This window comes from Octopus bimaculoides, chromosome 18, assembly GCF_046866305.1.
Source record: "Octopus bimaculoides isolate indiv1 chromosome 18, ASM4686630v1, whole genome shotgun sequence".
NCBI classification, from domain to species: domain Eukaryota; kingdom Metazoa; phylum Mollusca; class Cephalopoda; order Octopoda; family Octopodidae; genus Octopus; species Octopus bimaculoides.
Window position 1 is genome coordinate 27,890,784 of NC_142945.1, and position 21,771 is coordinate 27,912,554.

At 36.6% G+C, this 21,771-nt stretch overlaps 1 protein-coding gene across 5 annotated transcripts in view; it reads right to left on the bottom strand.

Moving 5' to 3' along the window:
• Positions 1-18,830: 18,830 nt before the first annotated feature.
• The window catches only part of LOC106876444 (potassium voltage-gated channel protein Shaw), a 55,748-nt gene continuing 52,807 nt past the window's right edge, over positions 18,831-21,771 (bottom strand). For all 5 annotated transcript variants that reach the window (XM_089365930.1, XM_014924995.3, XM_014924993.3 and 2 more), the window contains one exon: positions 18,831-21,271. In XM_089365930.1, the coding sequence (XP_089222056.1) occupies positions 20,036-21,271 (1,236 nt within the window). In that variant the 3' untranslated portion in view covers positions 18,831-20,035. The remainder of the gene's footprint in view (positions 21,272-21,771) is intronic.

Consider the following 21,771-nt stretch of genomic DNA (forward strand, 5'->3'; position numbering starts at 1 on the left):
ACTTGAATATTCTTCTGCCAGTACTTCTGTACCGATGTTGGTATTCAGCTATAATTGCTGTGTATACATTTTATTCTGTCCTAACCCGGCGTCTTACTTTTAAGTACCTTATTCAACTGAATCTTGATATATTATATATATATATATATATATATATATATATATATATATATATAACCAGCATGACCACAGTCCAGTGACTAAAACTAGTAAAGGGATATGTATATATATATATATATATATGACGGGCTTCTTTCAGCTTCTGTCTACCAGTTCCACTCACAAGGCTTTGGTTGACCCGAGGCTATAGTTGAAGACGCTTGCCCAAGATGCCACGTAGTGAGACTGAACCTGGAACCATGTGGTTGGAAAGCACGCTTCTTACCTCCCATCCGTGCCTGCGCCTATCACAAAGACTGTAATGAAAACAAATTTTTCCTATCGGGTTTAGTTTTCTCGTGACTATATATTCATTTTCTTTTGATAATGCTGGGGACACAAACTCGGTCAGAACAGCAGACGGCGTCTGTTGAAAGGTGTTTAAGCCTGTTCAGACATGAGCTTAGTGTTCGTGGATAGAACAGCTCCAAGTCAGTCTGATGGTAAATGATAGTGTTACCAGCTAATATTTATGTCTTGGTGATTTTACACAAGTTTTGTGTTGAAAGCGGAGGCGCAATGGCCTAGTGGTTAGGGCAGCGGACTCGCGGTCATAGGATCGCGGTTTCGATTCCCAGACCGGGCGTTGTAAGTGTTTATTGAGTGAAAACACCTAAAGCTCCACGAGGCTCCGGCAGGGGATGGTGGCGAACCCTGCTGTACTCTTCCACCACAACTTTCTCTCACTATTACTTCCTGTTTCTGTTGTGCCTGTAATTCAAAGGGTCAGCCTTGTCACACTGTGTCATGCTGAATATCCCCGAGAACTACGTTAAGGATGCACGTGTCTGTGGCGTGCTCAGCCACTTGCACGTTAATTTCACGAGCAGGCTGTTCTGTTGATCGGATCAACTGGAACCCTCGATGTCGTAAGCGACGGAGTGTTGAAAGCGATTCTTTGTCATGACGCAAAATGTGTAAGTCTTACTAATTCTTCTGCTATGTATGTAACTTTATAACTACTAGTGAAAGGATGTGATAAATTGCGTAATCCGAGCAATAGTTGGGCTTGTCATATTTATTGAGTGATATGTGTAATATTACAAGATGGCTAAACGGTTCATATCACATACACTTTGCTAGACCAATAATTTGGAAGGAACCCAAAGAACACAAATCTCACAAAGACTGAAATTTCTACCAAATGAGTTCAAGAGGGCCACTTCAAAAACAAGGAAACAAATTAAATGTCTTAATAATGAGACCAGTTCCTCATAGTGCTCAACTTATAGTACAATATTTTGCAGACCATGTTAATTTAATTAATGAGAAATCAAATGACCTAGGAGCGTATCTCAAAGAGCAAGTTAGCATTTCTAATTCGACATTCCAGGCTATTTGTCTTTCCAGTAAGCATATTTACTTTCACTATGAGATTTGGATGATCAAGGTTAAAATCTGCATTTCTGGCATTCACCATGATGTATTCAAAGAATGGTTCTCCCATTCAGCCATGGGAAACCTTTGGTCAGGAGCATAACATGAACATTTCCTTGATTCCTTAAAAGCCAGCATGAAAGCAGTCTTTCTTCTTAAGTTCTCTTATGTTACTTACTTCACATGTTGCAAACATGAAAATGTCTTACAACAACGAAGTTGTTTTTAGGAAAAGTTCAGGATTAGAAATATAAGTAAAATGTCTATAGAGATCTGAAGGTGATAGGCTATAACTACATATAGGCTATAAATACATATAGGCTATAACTACATATAGGCTATAACTACATATAATTAGGGTTGCTGATAGGCTGTGCCAACTATTGTTGCTTTTCGTGTGAGTAGAACGACACTAAGGAGAGGCGATACCCCTGCATTCGGAAGATTTCGTGAAAATGTATAACACTTGTTTTGGGCAAGAAAATGTTTTGAGCGATTCACTTGCTGACCTGGAGAAAGCCTTTTCTTTACTTTTGCATATCAAGCTTGGACTTACGGAAAACGATAGTTAAAAGTGCAAACTAGATTCAAATAACAAAGGTTATCCTGGATCAGTGATGCCAAGGCTAAGGAAAACATTTTTTAGCCCCTCACAACAGAGAATTAGTAAGAGATTAGAAATTTAAAAGAGAGAAAAGGCTACAGAACAAAGTTTCACAAGTGCCTATGCAAACACGTTGAAAAATTATAAGGCCGTAAATAGATCTTCTTAAATTTAACCAAGAAATGGAGGTGAAATATGTTATTAAAGTTCAATTTCTAGGACTCTCACTTGAATTTTTTTTTCGGAAAAAATGGATGAGACTAATAACGAAGTTAGCGAGCGGTTTCAAGAGGACATTTTGCTAACATAATAAAGCATTACCAAACCGATAGGAGCCACAGTTGGCTTGTTGAAGACGGCTAGGCTCATGAGAGAGGCATGCCGAGGACAAAGTGTGATAGGAAATCAAATCAAGTTACTTTTTAAAATACATGTAAATCTTTCCTTGTATCTAAATAAATGTGTAATATCCACATTTTTAACTGCATGCGACACAAAACCCTAAACCAATAAAGAAATGTTTATTCTTAAAAGAATATTTTTTTGTTTGTTTGTTTGTTTGTTTGGTTCTTTCTTTCTTTCTGTATTTATTTGTTTATTTTGCTTAGTGTAATCAAAATTCTCTGAACACAAATAAAGAAACATTCATTTTCAAAAACACTCCTACACATACATATATACATATATACGCAACAACATAAATATACACCATACACATACTCACACAGACATACCCTCTCTCACATATACCTTCCACACACACACGTACAGACAGGCAGACAGACAGACAGACAGACACACACACACACACACACACACACACACACACACACACACACACACACACACACACATGCACACACAAACACATAGGCGCGCGCTCGCACACACACACACAAACACATACGCACGCGCGCACACGCACACACACACACACACACACACACACACACACACACACACTCACGAATTTCCACGCTGCAAAATGGCACACATCTCAGTTTTTGTCTATTTGTTCGGCTGAACTTTGACATTTGTGTGTTAAGAAGGTCAACGTTTTAATAATAGCAAAGAATGTTTTGCATTCATAGATTTGTCAACAACCCAATGTTTGTATAACACTACTTATTTGTCTATATAAGTCGTCCAAATAACACCCGCTTTTGTTTCCACTGCCGTATTGTCTGTATAACACACATTGTCTGCAGACCCCTGACAACAGACCAACGTGCTAGTCTCTATGTGGTCGCTATAACAACAAGAAATAACAGCCAAATCTCCCTACTCTTTTAAATGAAGTACTTCTAATTGCATAATGTGATACTGGATGCACGCTGCGTGTTAAAACGACGTGATGGTCACAAATTGAACACCTTTGACCACATGTCCGGTCAGTCACGACTGACTGACCTGGGATTAGTTAAGTTCTCTGAGACTTATAACAAAGAATTTGGAAGTTATGATGTCAATACATGAACAAACATAAAGACAATTCATCTGATAGTGGCTCATATACAATTTACATTTTAGATCAGAGGTTCTCAACCATTTTTTAACTTTTGGACGCCCTTGATTCCTATTTTACTCGGGGTGGGGGACCCTCATGGTCATTCAATGCATAAAAATCCTATTCTATTTTCGTTAGGAATTGTATAAAAATTGTTTAAATATTTTGTATACTGTAGAAGTATAATCAATTTATTGCAGATAACTTTCAGCAACAAAATCTTGTATGGACTCCAAGGGTCATGGATCCGCAAGGGTCATGGATCCGCAAGGGTCATGGATCCGCAAGGGTCATGGATCCGCAAGGGTCATGTGGACTCCGGTTGAAAATCATTGTTTTAGATAGAATATTTGGCTGGGAGACTAGTGAACTAGTGAAGCAAGATGACGATAACATTTTACTAGTTGCAACACTTCCAACCTCAACTGAACAGGAGACGAGAGAATCTATGTACCGCATTTTTCGGTACATAAGTCGAATATTTCAGATAAGAATTTACAAAAAAAGAAGAAAAAAGGTCGACTTATACAGCTAGATAACTTTGGAGGAGTAAAATGCAACAGGATTTATGAAGATAGTGACGATGCTACATGTTTGTATGCCAGAAAATACGAGAGGCGTTCGACCTGCTTGAAATGGTGGATAAATTCCCTTCAAATAACATCCCAGCGTCTTGAAAAAGGAGAGCACATCAGATAAAAGTTGGCCAAGTTACTCCTAAAAATACGGAGTGGTCGCGGTTGGAAGGCCTTTGAACATAGGTTTGAACGATCAGGCATAACCCGGGGCTAAACAGCCGATGACAATTCATGGCAATCCGCATTTTTACACAGTCATGGCTTCCTTTCTCAGGGGTAAAAATCACGTCATAATTAAACCTTTTATAGATGCAAATACATACGAGATTACTTCCTTCAGTATCCACGACGGCGCACCGACAGCACATGTTCCAGACAGCGCACTATTCCAACCCCAACCCCCACTCTCTCTTATCTACAAAGTCCTTCGTTTCACTGGATTTAATGAACAATTACTTCTGTCTGCCAAAGACATAACTTCCAACAGCATTTCAGTTTTTGAACCCTAACCTCCTCTCTGCTCCTTTAGAACGTCCTACTTGGCTCGGCTTACAATGATTAGATCATCGTTATATAAGCGTAAAAGGAAACATCATTACCGTCGTCATTATTATTATTATTAATATTAATATGTTGAAGTCATAAGAATTTAGAAACTTCGAGATGAACGCGAAATAATAATTTTTTGGAACATTGACTCTCGAAACAGATAAAGCTATAAATAATCCTTTCTACTATAGGTACAATGCCTGAAATTTGGGGAAGGGTGATAAAAGATTACATCGATCCCGGCGTTTTACTGGTACTTAATATATCAACACCGAAAGGATGAAACGCAGAGTCGATCTCAGCAGAATTTGAACTCAGAACGTAGCGGCAGACGAAATCCCGATAAGCATTTCACCCGGCGCGCTAACGATTCTGCCAGCTCGCCGCCTTAATAAAGCTATGAATAATAGCGTGTAAATATTGAGTTAAAAACCCTTTGGCTAGAAAAGGTCGATGGTCGCCCATGGAACTCAAATCCACATCTTCTGTAAACATGAGAGACGTTCTACCATTGTACTGAAGCAACCCTTCAACGTTCTGTATGTATTTTAGAACTTGTATTCTTACCAGCAAGTTTTTAAAACCAATATTTGCATGCTAATATTATTTGTTCCGCGATTCAGTTTTCCGAAAAAGAATTATTGCTCGTTCATCTAGAAGTTTCTAAATTTTTATGACGTCAGCTTGATTAGAGACATTCGAAGGATTGGTTTGGTCCAAAGTTAGAATATTTGTCATGCTCACAGATGTAGGTTCTAGTCCCACGAGCAACATTCGACTTTCTCTGAGCTTTTAACTAAATGTTTATTCATTTCGAGATTCAATGTACCAAAATTTCCTGTGTGATTTCTCATTGATATTCAAGTATAACTGAAAGAATTAAAATATCATTTTAAGAAGTATTTTACACAGAGACTTTACTGAAATCTATTTTGTACCGAGGTAGAAATAAACGGGGCAGGTTTCTTTGGAATAATTCCACTTTTCTATCTCCGTATATCTCCACGTTAAGAATAGCTTTTCGCTGTATGGGATCCGCTCCAGAAGAAATGACAGTGAACAAAATAAAGCAGCTCCGAAAGAAAACGAAAACACAACACAAAAATAAACTAAAAGAAAAGAAAGGGATTATGAACATACAAACACACAAATTGCAGAAAATGAAAACCATGATGACATTTCAACAAGAAAAAGGTATGATAGACAACACATTTGACAACAGCAACATCAACCACAATAGTAACATCAGCCACAACAACAGTACACACGTACGTCCTTGATCAATTGAGAGTGTAATGAACACTAACAAAACTCAGTTGTTGTAAGCATAATTTCGAACAAAAATTTCTCGATATGAAACGTTTTGTTGAAAGTACTAAAGTCAGGAAGCATTTTGTTGCAGAGTCGTTCGTAAAGAGATTGACGAACTTCCACGATTTGTTGCTATTGTTTCCCCGTGTCAACGGGAACTGTCTTTATTCCATTCAGGAAAGATCTGGAAACAGCCCAGGCAGACGTATGGCACTATTACATAATTTTCAAAACAGAAGACAGAGTGCAAGCGCAAATTGTTCGGGACACACTCACTTATAAAGCACTTTCTACGATATATAGGAAGAAGAAATAAAAGGTCTCCAGCATGAACATCAATGAAGACATCGATCCCTGGTTAATAGTAACTTCTGTGACACAATATGGGCGCAAGGGATTGAATGCCCATGTAACTTTTTGTAATATGTTGTCGGGTGGGGGTCGCCGTTGTTATACAAATCCTCTGGACCCTGCAGAACCATAACACAACATCAGAGTTGTGCGCAACAGAGAGCGCTGAGAGGAAGGTCTTAAATCTCAGCACTCAATGTAAAGACTCCAGCTGTTCTATATATGACAGCAAAAGCCATTAAATGACTTTCTCTAAAAAAGGCTTAAAAGGATAAAAGCAAAAACAACATCAAACAATGAAGATTATTGATCCTAAAACGGCACCGCAGCTTAAGACGGCACTGAACACAACTCTGGGACTGTCAAAAAGTCACCCCGTCCTCATTGTCAAGGGTTAACCAATAAATCCAAGAACTCCTCCCAACGACAAATGATAAAGATAATGAGTTAAGTAAATCAACAGCAGCAACAACTGGGACTAAATTACCAGGAAGTCCCTCCGGCACAATCGTTTACTTATCATGGAAGGGATCAGATGGAGATCCCCACTCTCCACAATACACACACCAAAAAATAATAATTGAAAGAGTATTTCAAATAATGTGAGGGATATAACTCTCCGGTAAAGAGTTCACCTCCAATAGGAAGAAAGAAAGAAAGAAAGAAAGAAAGAAAGAAAGAAAGAAGGAAAGAAAGAAAGAAAGAAAGAAAGAGAGAAGGAGAACCCATTCTTTGAGAGTGACGGGAGAAAGTAATCCTTGAACCAGAAATATGTCCTGAATACTTTCAATGGAGTGAACGCCGCTCGATTAAAGACACTCAGTCAGGTGTTGTTAAACAGGTTGAGAGATTAATTACTCTACAATAGAAATTGTTTAAATAAATGACTCGATTTTCATTTGAAACACCATAATTCTGTACTATAATTAAAATAGTTATGAACATGAATCTTTTTTATTTACAGTAACTCAATTTTAAAACAAATATTTCCTACGGACTAAAATGACGTATCAAAGGCATAATTCGTTAGGCTCAGATTTATCAAGAACAACTCTGGTGCCTCATCGACAAACTGACAGTTAGCTAACAGATGAACAGAACAAGTATTATGGAAATAGTTGCGTCTCTTAGCAAATGAATAGCTTCGTTAACAGTAAAAAGTCATTTCATTGTATAACTTAAAGTAAATCTTATATTAATTAATTTCTTTGAACAAACAATAATGAAAACTTGTTTGTGTAGATAGGCAATCTACAAGTGTTGGGATTGTTGACTATGATTGAATCAAAGACATACATCACTGGTAATTTTCTTCCGGCTGACCTGTCCGTTCTTACGAGCAGAATCATTGATTGGAAGACTAACAAATCGGCAAATATACCAATTAGCCACAGCTGTTCGACTTATTCTTCCCCATTTGAAAGTCCCTTGTTTTTTAATAATGCCTTAGTATTTAGCAAATAGTTTATTTAATGGCGACTTAATAGAAGGTCAACAGTTTCAAATGATATGCAGAACACCGTTGCATTGTCTTGTTAATCGATTCACGCCGCTGAATTCAAATCACAACGTGTTAATCCATCTTTTATCCATTCGCACTAATAAACAGTTTGACGTATTCTTCTTAGAAAACTTTTACCTGAGAAAGAAATTTTATGTTGTTAATTTGTGTGTACATTTAAACTATGTTTACTTTGTTCATTGAATGTATATGTGAATATCGTAACTTGCGATAAGTGGGTAGCTAAGTGTTCAAATGGCAATAACCGTTAGATATAGTTAAAATTCTAATGTACTTATCTCCCTCTATGTAAATTTGTTAACTTCATTATTTGCGCTCAACCTTCATGTGATCTCTTCACTGAAGTCTCACAGCACATAACAAGGCCTTTACAGTTTACATTTTTTTAAGCACAAACGTTAAAACTAACTTCTTGTTAGTAAATTTTCTAAAAATATCTCCATATAATCTTTACGAAATGTATAGCAGATTTCGATTATACCATGATGTAGATTTTGTTGCTAAAGTTACTAATTACTTTAAAGGCTGTTATTTGCCATTTTCTGGTATATTAATCACTAGTTTACTAGGATATGTGTATGTGAAGGGGATAGTATATGCGTACATTTATGAACATCGTGGCGCGCGTGGTTGTTAGGACTATTGTGCCTCTTCCAGATCCTCAGAATTTGACAGTCTTAGTACGAAGAATTGTACATACTAACGAGTGCAATCTATATATATATAAAATTGAGAATGTATGTTTGTGTGTGTGTGTCTGTGTGAATCCCTAAAACTCCAGAACTACACAACCAATTTCATTCAAATTTTACACATGCCTTACTTAGGGTCCCGGTTGTGTTTTAGTCAATTGCATACTTCCAGCCCACAGCAACATCATATCTCCTCCACTTTTTAAGTATTACGTGTCAAAACTGAAACAAAAACACTCATGTCATTCGAACCGGAATCTCAAAAACATTGTTATTATTAAATTTATGCATTTCTAATCAATTTGGAGATATTTGCTATCGAGTTGCAAGTTTTTAACAATGCATTTGGTGATTATTTGCTTTATTTCTCGGGCAAAGTTTACAACTTAGAATAAAAGAATAAAATTATTATTTCATTCCAAAATTGATGAGCTTTGTTTTTAGTGATGACTTGAAATGGTAAATATTTTTTTCTAACTGTATTTGCTTGAAAAAACATACTTTTCTTTATATTAATCAATTCATTATAATTACTTTTAAGATGTGCCTAAATAAAAACACGTTATAGATCAGCATTTCTCAACCTTTTTCGCTATTTGGCTTCCCTTGGACATTGTAAAAATTTATTTCGGCTCCCCTGTGTTGATGAAAAATTTAATCCAGCTTCCCATGTATCTGAGATAGACCGGCCGGCCCATGACAAATCTGACAAAAGTGGGGTCCCGCAGAACTACTAGCTCACGAACTGCATCTGAAAGTTGGCGCGCCAATCATGCTGCTAAGGAATTTAGATACTCCAATAATGTGCAATGGTACGCGGATGATTATCAAAAGATTGTGCTCCCGAGTTTTGTAGGCAACAATCTTGAATGAACCGGCCGCTGGCTAAGACATACTTATAACTCCCATGTCCCTAACCCACTCCGATACGACCTACAAATTTAAACAGATGCAATTTCCCATCAAACTCTGCTTTCCCATGACAATCAACAAGGCGCAGGGACAATCAATGCAAGCGGTTGGTTTGAATCTGACAGAGCAAGTATTCTCACACGCACAACTGTACGTTGGCTGTCCCCATGGTCTTTCTATTTGTGCACCCGAGGGAAGGACGAAGAATGTTGTCTACCAAGAGGCACTCCAATGATAACAACGGCAACTTCAACTGCTCCAATTTCAACTCCGCAATTTTTTCATCGTCCTGCCAACCCACGTAAGTCCAGTCTTGCTTTGCTCTCCTTACTAACTCACCATGACATTCTTTTTTTTCTACCAAGATCCGTCGCCCAAACACCACTTCGTATCCACTTTTTTATGTCTTCGTTTCTCTCTTCGCGTCGTTCTCTGACCGGGTGAAACCGGGCTTAATTGCTAGTAATTCTTAAAGATTTTAGGTGTCCCAGATTCGACGCACCCTCCAACACTGTAACCCAAGTCTAGTGCAAGTCAAAACTCGAAGTTCTTGGAATCACAATTAGATACAGGATCTTTTGTTTTGGCAGTTGCGGTATCAAGCACGTCTGCAACAATGTAATCCTGCCAATTCCATAGTTTCCTCTTCCTTATGGAAGTATTTCGCTGTAGTATTTCGCTGCTGGTGTTGTTTATTAAGTGAAGTTTTGATGAATTTCGAAAACAAAGAATGAACAAGAAGGATTATGTTAGTGATTTTGCCAACTGCGTGAGACTTTAAAGCTTTTAGATTCCCCAGTTGGTTGTGGTGGGAAGTATCTTATGGAAGGAAGGAGTCAAAACGAGGATTTAGATGGAAGATGCTTATTTTTCGTTCTCTGTGCATGTCTTCACCGTATGATCTTCCTTATTTATTTTGTTCTTATTGACTGTTATTTCAGTTGTGTGTGATGTTGTCTTATTATATGGGAGTTTGTCTCAAGATTTTACCAGGTTAGCTATTTGGTGCATAACCGGAAATGTGCTTTTATGCTGCAAGTGTGATGTTTGGTTGTATATAATGTTTTCTGGTGTTACGAGTAACAAGGAAGATAGGATTTGATAGGGGACAGGTTTTTCCCCCAGACTTTTAATATTTGTTTGAAGCTTCATGTAAAAAATGTAACCATTATTGACGCTTAGTATATCTTAGTATATCTTGTTTTCTTTTATGGAGAAAATACAACTTTACAGTCGCCAGTCACCATATCCTTCTCAAGGACTTGCATTATTTTCCGCAACTGGCAAATATTGATGAGAAATTATCAAATTGATATTAAATGCATTTTGGCAAACATTTGAAATTTGTTTCATATGACTTGCAATCACCAATTACGGATATCATTAATAGATGTGCCCAGCTGGATCTGAAGTGAATCAAGTGACAGATTCAAAGTTAGTTCGAGTATTTTTCAAGATGTGAAATGATATTTAAGAAAGTATAGCACAATCAAGGTTATACAGGAATATAAATAAACGAGGCCATTGCTGCGAGATATTCCAATTCGTGGTCAAAATTTGAGTATTTCATCCCCTTCTGTCTCACGTCATATCTTGTTGAAACGGTATTCTCCAGGGCAAATCATATATTGACTAAATCACGAAATTGCTTTACAGTTGAGAAAAGTGGAAGACTTAGGTTTGTTCCTTATGAAAGTTTCCCAAATATTTTCTCTTGCTAATAATTATGCATTGAATAACTGTTATTGTTAGATGATATATGAAGCTTTTGTGTTCGTTCCTCCAACGCAATACTTCAAGTAAATGCCTTCTACAATGACTGTTAAACGTTCCGTGAGTGGAATTTAATAGACGACAACCGTATGGAAACCCGTTGTATGCATGTCTGAGAGATATGCATCTTCACTTATGTTTAAACCAGTCTAAAAACCTATAAAATTAAAGAATATCTGTAGAAAAGACGTTCTGTTACTCGTGTATTTTCGTTAAACATTAAACTTTAATGAATAATTAATTAGTTTTACTTAAACTTTATCGAATAATTAATTAGTTTTACTTAAACTTTATCGAATATTATGTTAATCCGTTAATTTTAATATTACTGTGAATTTTATTGGTGTTTCAACTTAACAAGGTATGAAATTGGGCGGTGCATGAGACAAAAGGCTGCCAAGTACGAGCAGAGAGGCTCCTAAGTTTGGATGCTTTTAACTGTTGGTGTGGAATTCGTTGTTGTGTATTTTGCTCTTCTTTCACTGTCTATAAATTGGAGACAGTCCGGTTCCATTGAATAAAGCAATGTATTTTAATGATACAAATGTCACGACGGCACACCGAAGTATAACTGATGAATAGAATTCCCATAAAACACTAATTTTGTTTGACAAATGTGATATACGTATCTTGCATACATAGATCAAAACAACAAGTGTACCAAACCAGCGATAGCTTCCACTTGTATACTACGGGCAGGCGGTGGGTTCACACACGCGCGTGCACATCATATAACATCCATCACGTTTTAACTAAATTTTTACGAAACAACATTTACTTTATATTGTTAATGTTTTATGAGTCCTTTTACGTTCTGAGTTCAATTCATATCCACGTCGACTTTGCCTTTCGACTTTTTGCAGTTGTGTACTGGCGTTTGAATATATTCAACAATTCCCCTCACTAATCTTCCTCAGATGCGTAACATTATGTTTAAGTCAAAAACCATTTATGTAGCATAATTATTAAAGACATTTTAGGGATGTGGTTGGCAGAATCAGTAGAGTGAAGAGAAAATACCTTACGTTATTTAGTACAATCGGCAGAATTTGAACTCACGACGTAGAATCGGAAGAAATGTCGTCGGGTATTTTGTCCGACGCACTAACGATTCTCCAAGCTTGCTGCCTTATTACCACATCTAATAAAATTAAAATAATTTCAAAGTTTTAAATTTGTCCACGATCATGGCGAAGAAAGAAGAATTTTATTGATGCAAACTATGATGTCATATTAACATGTCTTCTCATATACAAAGAGATGAAGGGAAATTTTACGAATATTATGTGTGGTGGCTGATATTTTTCTGTTTGACAACAACTAGATTATGCAATACACGAGAAATATCATACTGACAAGAATGAATAAGTATTGGTAGACGAATGCTACTGAGGCGGTAGAATGGTGAAATTCTTTACAGGTGACATGGTGTCCCGGAATTGTAGAGTAGTGATGACACCGTGCAGTGATGTACAATGTAGTGATGACACAGTGCAGGGTTTATTAAGACTGGAATAAAGCTGATATGACAGACTTATTGCACAGAGATTGCAGAACGGTGGTGATATGCTGTGGTGTGACTGTAGTGTATTGACATAACGATGTAGAGATACTGTCGGGCCGTACTGATACGGTGTAACTTTAGAGTAGTGATGATATGGTGTCGTGTGACTGTAGAATGATGGCGTGGTGTTGCAGTGTGACCATGAAGTACTGTTGAGACACGAGAATGTTACTGTAGAGTACTGACGTTCTGGTGTAGTATGATTGTTGAGTAGTGGCGTGATTGTGTATTATGACTTTAAAGTACTAACGTGATAGAGAAATGTGACTGTAGAGCACTGATGATATGCTCTTGTGTGACTTTAGAGTACTGCAAAAGAGTACAGAGTATGGCGTGATAATAAAATGGGAATGTAGAGTACTGATGACACTGTGGGCATGCGGCTAGCTGGGGACACGGTTTATTGAGACTGTAGAATATCAATTATAAACTATTGGTTATATGAAGTACAGAGTGTCTCCAATATCGATGGATATATGATGTATTGGTGGCATCTTAAATTGTTTTGGTGACAATGTAGATACACCGCCACAAATACAAAAATATACACCTCTCTAGTAATATAAATTCTAGCAGTTAAAGATCATTATTCAAATAAAACTTGTTAAATAAACTTTTAGTAGAAATCATGGCTTCTTTTATCGTTCCTTTCAAATTTATATTCCCCCACCTCCGCGTTATATATAAGAGTAGCTTTGTGGTTAAAGAGTATGCTTTGGAAGCACGTGGTTATAGGTTGGTTCCCCCCACGCAACACTTTGAGTAAATGCTTTCTACAATGGTTGATTAACGTTCCGTGAGTGGAATTTAGTAGATGGCAACTGTGTGGAAACCTGCTGTATGCGTATGTGAAAGATATGCATCTTCGCTTATGTTTAAACCGGTCTAAAAACTTATCTTCTTCATGTTTTACTCCTTTGTTCTGTAACCAAGCGATTCGACAGAATCTTATAGAATAAGTACCAATGACAAAAGTTTTGAAAACGGTGCTTCACCATGGCCCCAGGCCATCTCACATCAAGTAAGTAAATCATTTATAATCCGTAAGATACAAATGCTAATTGTTTTAGGGACACTAGATGGAAATATTTTAAACCTCAATGCCAGTATATAATCTCACTTGACACCCAAACGTAACCGATAAGGATTGGTAAGAGTACAAAGAAAGGAACTTTGAGAGATTATATTAAAACAACAAAAGGAATCGAAACAGGGAAACAAAATCGAGTAACAGACGTATTTCTCTGTTAAAACAAAAAAGTTAAGTTATGATATATAAAACGGAAAGAGGAGAAATAAAATGAACTTACCCTTGAAGGTGCAGTCAAATTGTCATCTTAGCTAGGAAATCAACTCCTTTTTAGCCATTTACTTATGTAAATATATCGATTTTCTTTCATAAATATTGATATCTATGATGATGAATCTCTTAGCATTAGCAGTCCAATTGAAATGACACTCCTTCGCATTGTATAAGTTTCTACTCATAGAAATGTGTTTCAATTGTGTATGCATGAGTGGATATGTATGTGTTTATAATGTGTGTTTCATATGTAGTTCTATTTGTAAAAGAAGAAATCGTGGTGACAATTAAACGGAAAGAGAATTGATTAAAAAATGAAAACCAACATATCAATAGAAACTCTTATTTTAACATTATGTCTATAGACTTAAATCATTACTAAAAGCTTGTTAAATATACCAACAACTTTTTATGATTTCCAACTTGATAACCCCATCACTTTTTGTCCTGCCAGAGCCACTAAATGGACATTGGCTAAATGTTTCAAATCTTCGTTATAATCTAAATGATCTAAATATCTATTATTATCTTGCAGCTCTCTGCTGCCTAAGCAAGATATCATGTGCGCACATCAGTTGACTGTAAATAATAGATTCATCGATCATATAAATATATGTTAACACACTCACGGGATATCAAGTTGACTTATCATCTGTCAAATGTTCAAATATGTAGCGCTTTATCAGTGGAAAGTTAATCTCGCTGTTTAATTTAATCCTTATCTCAGTAACGAAAGATTTTGAGTTTTCACTCGCAATTTTCCCAAGGCATTAAATTCCCAATTGAATGTAATTTAATTCTCTGAAATCCTCAAAGAAATTACTTCATATTCTCTTTTGCTCAAATATAGGAGTAGAATATTGTTTTATTTCCGTTAAATCCCTCGGATATTGAAATCCTTGGTGTGAAACGAATTCTTTGGATCGGTATTAACTCAGGAAGTTAATTACTAACACTGGGCTTTAAGAGAACTGTGACAGGGAATTAGTCAACTAAGCACTCACCAAAAACTATTCAGAGTGTAAACGCCATCATGCAATCGTTAACTATAAACAATACGGCAGACATGCTAGGTCTGATCAATAAGTATCCGGACTGTTGCCATAGTAACGAAGCTAAAGCATGCTGAGTAAAGCCGCTTGGCAAAGACTGACCTTGAACTCTGCTCTGCATGCGCACTAAGTTTTAACGTTCTAGCTCATTTCCGCTGTTTACAGCAGTGCTTGGAAGGAAGGTGAGTAGCGTGTGATCGTCGCATTGACTATAACAGGGTAAGTTGAGCAGAGAGTCTGCATCAAATTTTGCCAAAAGCTTGGCGATACTTGCTCAGAGGCCTACGCAAAGTTTTCGAACAGTTCTCATCGTTCTCGATACAAGTGAGATAGAACGTAAAAGCTTAGTGCGCATACAGAGCAGAGTTCAGGGTCAATCTGTGCCAAGTGGATTTACTCTGCGTACTGTAGCTTCGTTATTATGGCAACAGTCCAGATACTTATTGATCAGACCTTGTATGGTATCACTTCAGTCAACTTATCAATAACTAACTAATCATATTTATAAAGGAGTTGTTGATATTGTTGGTATGATGAAAAACGTTCCTGACATGAGCGTCTCCATTTTTTTTTCTTTTTTTTTTTGTATATTTAAAATTATATTGTCCAATATGTACTTCAATTTTTAAGACAGTAAGGTATGATTTGAAAAAAATTGGCAGCTATTTCTAACAGGCTGAGTGGCCACATAGAGACTCTCTTTGACTGGCTCGTTCTAAAGCAGTTAATAATAGAAGCGATGAAGGTAGACTTAGCTGGTGGTTGGTAGTTTAGAATCTGCGGGAATTAACAAGTAACAAAACAGAATCGCAATAAACAGTTAGCGGTCGACTTCGGCAAAATTTATGCGGTAAAGTTAATGAGTCTGAAAATTTAATAAATAAAAAAGAGGACTACGATATTTCAGGGCTGACATTATTTGATAGAAAAATACTTAAGGGTTTGTATAGCCCGAAATGAAAATCAGTATAATACATATTTATAATGCCGTCCCACCAAAATACTGCACATCCTCTATCTTACTCCTTTTCGTTATACTAGTGGTTAACATATCTTTTCTCTCAGACCAAAGATGAACTAGAGACAGCAAGTTCCATATGTTCCCGCGAACAAATACGAACTTATCCAAACTCATCAACTTCGCAGTCTCTAAGATTAAGTGGTTGAGTACATCATTTGTTATTGTGTTGCTAGCATTGTTTGTGGGTAATCTGAAGATGTAGTTGAGGTAGCTGATAGGAGTTGCAACTGATTTCAGCTCTAGGCTGTACTTGTCACATATAACTTTACATATCTGTGTGTGGCTTTATAGATATACACTGAGTATGTAATTAGTACTTCTCTAGGGAGAGAACAGTTTTATGTTATGAATAATGTAGGATTGTGACGAATAGATTGAGCAGTTCAGAGGAAGAGGTTACAGTCTATGATAGATCTTATCTTTCGTTTCTATACTGTTATGGTTGTCTTTGTTTGACTGATCGAGGAACGCAGGGCAATTAACAATAAATTAGTTTTACATGGTATTAGATGATATACTTTGCGGTATTTTTCGCTTCTCTGAGTTCTAAGTTCAAATTCCGCCTAAGTCAGCTCTGTGTTTTATCCCTTCGGAATCGATAAAGTACCAGACCAAGGCAGTACATTAGCAGAATGCTGGAGATAGTTTGCAGTATGTTTTGATTTGGTTCATTGTGAGTTGAAATTAAATCTGCCCGATAACCGAGAAAAATGGATTATCGGGACCCAGTAAAAATAGTGATAGACTTAGGAATTCTTCAAGAAAGAGCTATTTACTTCAGCTGATTCGTCTTTATTCCAGTACACCAACTGATAGGAGATTATGTAACGTTGCGATTTGTTTTAGTCACCATATCGTTCACATGTGAAGTGTTGGATTGATACGCAGGAGGGAGATGAAGGGGTACATATGTTTTGTGGAGTGCTATATGGGATATATATGACAATGTTGTTTAGTATTGCTTGGCCAGTAGGGTGGCTGTTATTGTTAGACTATTTTAAAGAGATTTCTTTCTAATTGCAGCTGTATGGTTGAGGATAATATATGGCCATGCCTAGTAGGTCGCTGAGAGAAGTCGTTGTAGTATTATTAGCCATGTTTAAGGAGAGGAGCAGAAACCTTATCTGAGTAGGTTGGTCAAGGGAATGGCAGGACTTAAAACATTTGAGAAGTTGAAGATATGATGCCCTAGAAATAGCGAGTACTTTTTTAATGAGTGAATAACAGACTCCGAACAGTGATAAAGTTACAAAATTGTTAGAATCATGTGAGTGTTGGTAATGCAGTTTATTGTTTGATGTCATCATTCCAGAGATGGTTAGTGAGTAGCATGAGGCTCGAAAAACTGGGTCTTTAAAGCAACAAATATAAATCATATGTGAGTAATCCGCTACTTTCTTACAATGGAAGAAGTTAATATCATACTGCAATGTGGAAAACCAAGATCGCTAACGTAAAAGGGGCGACATAATGAAATAAGCTAGTATTTTTTCAATAATATTCTCCATTATTTGATAACTTAATTACAGCAACGATTATATTGAAAAGCACTATGGATAGTTATCTTGTGCAAATCTGTTAATGTGTGTGTGACTATTGTGCATCATACTCACGCAATTGTCTATAATAGACTTTTGTGTACAGTGTATGATTACAGAATAAATTTATGATGAATTCCAGATAGATGCAGGACAGTATATCTTGATGTTGGATGCGATATTTCCAATCGTTCGGTCGACTCAACGCTATCCTATTTCAACATAATAAAATATACTGAACAATCGATTTGCCTGGCAACATTCGATACCCTTTCATCAGCCAATTCTGAACGACAAATCTGTAAATCTGTAAATTTCGTTTTTAACCCTTGTATTCTTTATCAGTCGACCGAAACACAAGTAGTTCCATTAAACAATCATGTGAAACACAATCAGATTCATTTATGAGCAACATTTACTAAAAATCGTTTGCTTTCATTTGTGTAGCTCGATATGTCAACATTGTAAACGTTAATTTTTCATATTGTTTTTTATTCCACCAACATGTAGTCAAAATCGACAACAATAAAAATACACTTGCCCCCACATATACACACAAACGCGCGTGCGCATAACATTCACCACACACGTACATCTCACACACAACATACTCGCACCACACACACACATGCGCATGCGTTTATATATATATATTTGTGTGTGTGTGTGTGTGTGTGTGTGTATACATATATATATACATGCATGCATGCATACATACATACATACATACATACATACATACATACAGATCCACCCATCGACATATTTTTTTAGTACCAATATTCATCCATACAAAAACAGGCAATAAAGTGTTTACACATATCCACGCATTTTCATCTGTCACTATCCCCTCCTCCAACCGTGACAAGCCACTTACAGCCAGTGTCCGTTGCTGCAACCAATCCATCTCTAAGACGACATAACAAGTTGACTCTGCTCAACAAAAACAACTATAAACTCGCATATCAACATTTCATATCCAACACAAGTCATTAATATTTAAAACAACCACCAGTAAATACTTGTATATTCTTTAATACATTTAAAATGTCTTTCGATGTTCTTATCTGCGTAGATCTCAGCATATCTGGGTACAGTGTTTTGACATAACTCTAGATCCTGTTCCACGTGTTTAGAGATATCTACACTGCTGTTTCGTTTCCCGAACATTTCACAGTTTCCATCTCTCAATATGGCTATATTTCCATCACTATCTTAAATACCCATTACCGCCATAATTAATTGAAGTGAGTATTTTATATATGAAGAAACTTTTATCTTTCCTAATAATAATTGTCCCATGTTGACATTAATACAAATGAAGATATTATGTAAAGGCAAAATGTTCGTCTAATTGGTGTAATTATATGCTTTAGGACATTCGACCTTCCACTCGGAAAATATAAATTCAAACAGGTCGGCTTTCCAGTAAATGGTACTGCAAACAGAAGCAGTGTTCCTTTTGTCACAATAACCATAATTCTATCTATGAATGCAAGTGATCGTTTGAGATATTTTCCATCAGTTTTGTTGTTGATAGTTATGCACTATAATGGACATTGCTGACCCTGAATAATTGAGTACAATATATTTCGCTGTGGAAGAGGAGTAACAAGTTTAAAATCCGCCTGTTGTTTTCAGCATCGACATTATTTTCTAAAAGTTACACTTGGCTGATATTATTGGGGATATGCCTACTAATTGCAGGAATAACCTCAGTTAATCAAAATGTTCCAATATATTACATACGTAAGACTCAACTGATGATCACTCAGTATTTATATTGATATTGTCGGGTATTCCACTTGTTGACAATTCCCACATTTTTCTTTTCAACGTGTTCATCATATCATAAAGTGATTAATTATTTCTAGTTCTGAAAGAGTAAGCCTTGCTTCCATTCAAGTTTAATATATAAGGATTTCTACACAATATCAATGTTCCTTTGTCGAAGTAGTGAAATTCCTAACTTTAAAAAGTTTTGTTTTCGAGATGGAGCTCCAACTTAGAGTGATCAATCAATAAGGCGACAGCTTGATCACTTAATTTATATATATATATATATGAATGCATATATTGTGCATATGGTGTATACATACAGTTTAAAGCACACTTCATTATGTGTATATGTATGTTATTTGAATGTATGTTTGTCTTTGAAAAAGTGTGTCTGTGTGAGACATAAATACCAGCAAATGTTTTTATATCTAAAAAAATAGAATCTACACATTCGACGTACGTAAATCATTTCCACCAAATTCCTCCATCGGGAATGATTGATCATTCTGTGATTGTAACTTTTTTGCAGATTTACCACTTTTACATTTAGCACCGTCTTTCTCCTCATAACCTCTATCCATATTTTGCTCATTATCATCATTGCTAGAGAAACTACTGTGTATTTTAGTTTTATCCCAGTTTTTGTGTTCCATGGTTATGCCATCAGTAAGTTTTTCGTTATTACTCGATATTCCATTTCCATAGTTTTCCATGTTACTTAACTCGTTAAGGTGGCTGAATTCAGACTTGCTACCATTCTCAGTGTTCTTATTCCATACATTTGCTGGTGAATGTTTTTTCAGAGAAAATGTCTTCATCGGTTTCTTACTATTATTTCTTTTTGACTCTGAAAACTCTGCTTTTAGTTCACCCATTAATTTCCTCTCTTCTTCGAGTTCCTTCTGTCGGTGTTTCTGCCTCATCTCTGATTTTGTAGCTGACTGCATATGTGTGTAATTGAGGACAAAGTGATTAACTATAATGGGCACAGTGAAACCAATCATGAGAAGACCAGTCAAGGCACAGAATGAGCCAACTACATAACCCAAGTTAGTAGAAGGCACCATATCACCATACCCGACCGTCGTCATAGTTATCAGCGCCCACCATAGACTCATGGGAATGTTTGAAAATCTATCTTCTCCTACAAAAAATATAAGAGAGGCAAAAATAATCATACCAACCAAGAGAAATATACACATGAGCATCAGCTCCTCTAAGCTGGCTTTTAAGGTATACATCATTACCCACAACCCGGGAATATGTCGTATGAGGCGGAAAATACGCAAGATACGAATTAATCGTAATAGAGTGATATAGAATATGAAGTCGTAGTTGATGTTCTTTATCAGAATGATTTCAATAAAGTCTGGTAATAGAGCTGCTAAATCGACCATGTTGAGAAAAGTAAAAAAGAATTTACACTTTTTGGGTGCACAGAATAGTCGTAAAATAAACTCTAGAGTGAAGAAAATCAAACAAATTACATCCATAAATACAATAGATATGTGTGGCATGTTCGCCTCTGTCTCTGGATCGTCACCGTTCGTTGAATTCGACTGTCGGTATCGCCGGCCCAAAATGTCACGATCTCCGCGTGTCTTGAAGAATGGATGCGTTTCCACGATAAAGGTGAGTATGGAGACGATAACGAAACTTAGAGAAATTATCCCATAGACCTGCAACAAACAAAATTAAATTAGTTAGTCACTTGGATTCTTTAAATAAATGGCTATTGTTATCCCTTCGTCGAAAATGGAACAACAACAATAACCTTTTGGAACTCACTTTCAATTGAATAGAGAGAGAAGCGAGATCAATGTAGTTGATGTTTAATTTGAATAATTGTTGTAGCTAATGTGAAGAGAGAGGGGGGAGGGGAGAGGTGCAGAGAGAGTGGGAGGGAGGAAGAGAAAAAGAGAGAGAGAGAGAGAGAGAGAGAGAGAGAGAGAGAGAGAGAGAGAGAGAGAAAGAGAGAGAGAGAGAGAGAGAGAGAGATCCAGTGGGATATAGCGCTGGAGGAAAATTTATTGGTTGAAGGTTTGGAGGAGAAAAAACAAAGACTGAAGAAAAGTGGGAAAGCAAGTGTGACGTATGTGTTTAGAAGAGAGTGGCCAAAAATAAACTGGATTCACACAAACAGATGTTGTATCGATAGAAGAGACAAAAAGAAAACACA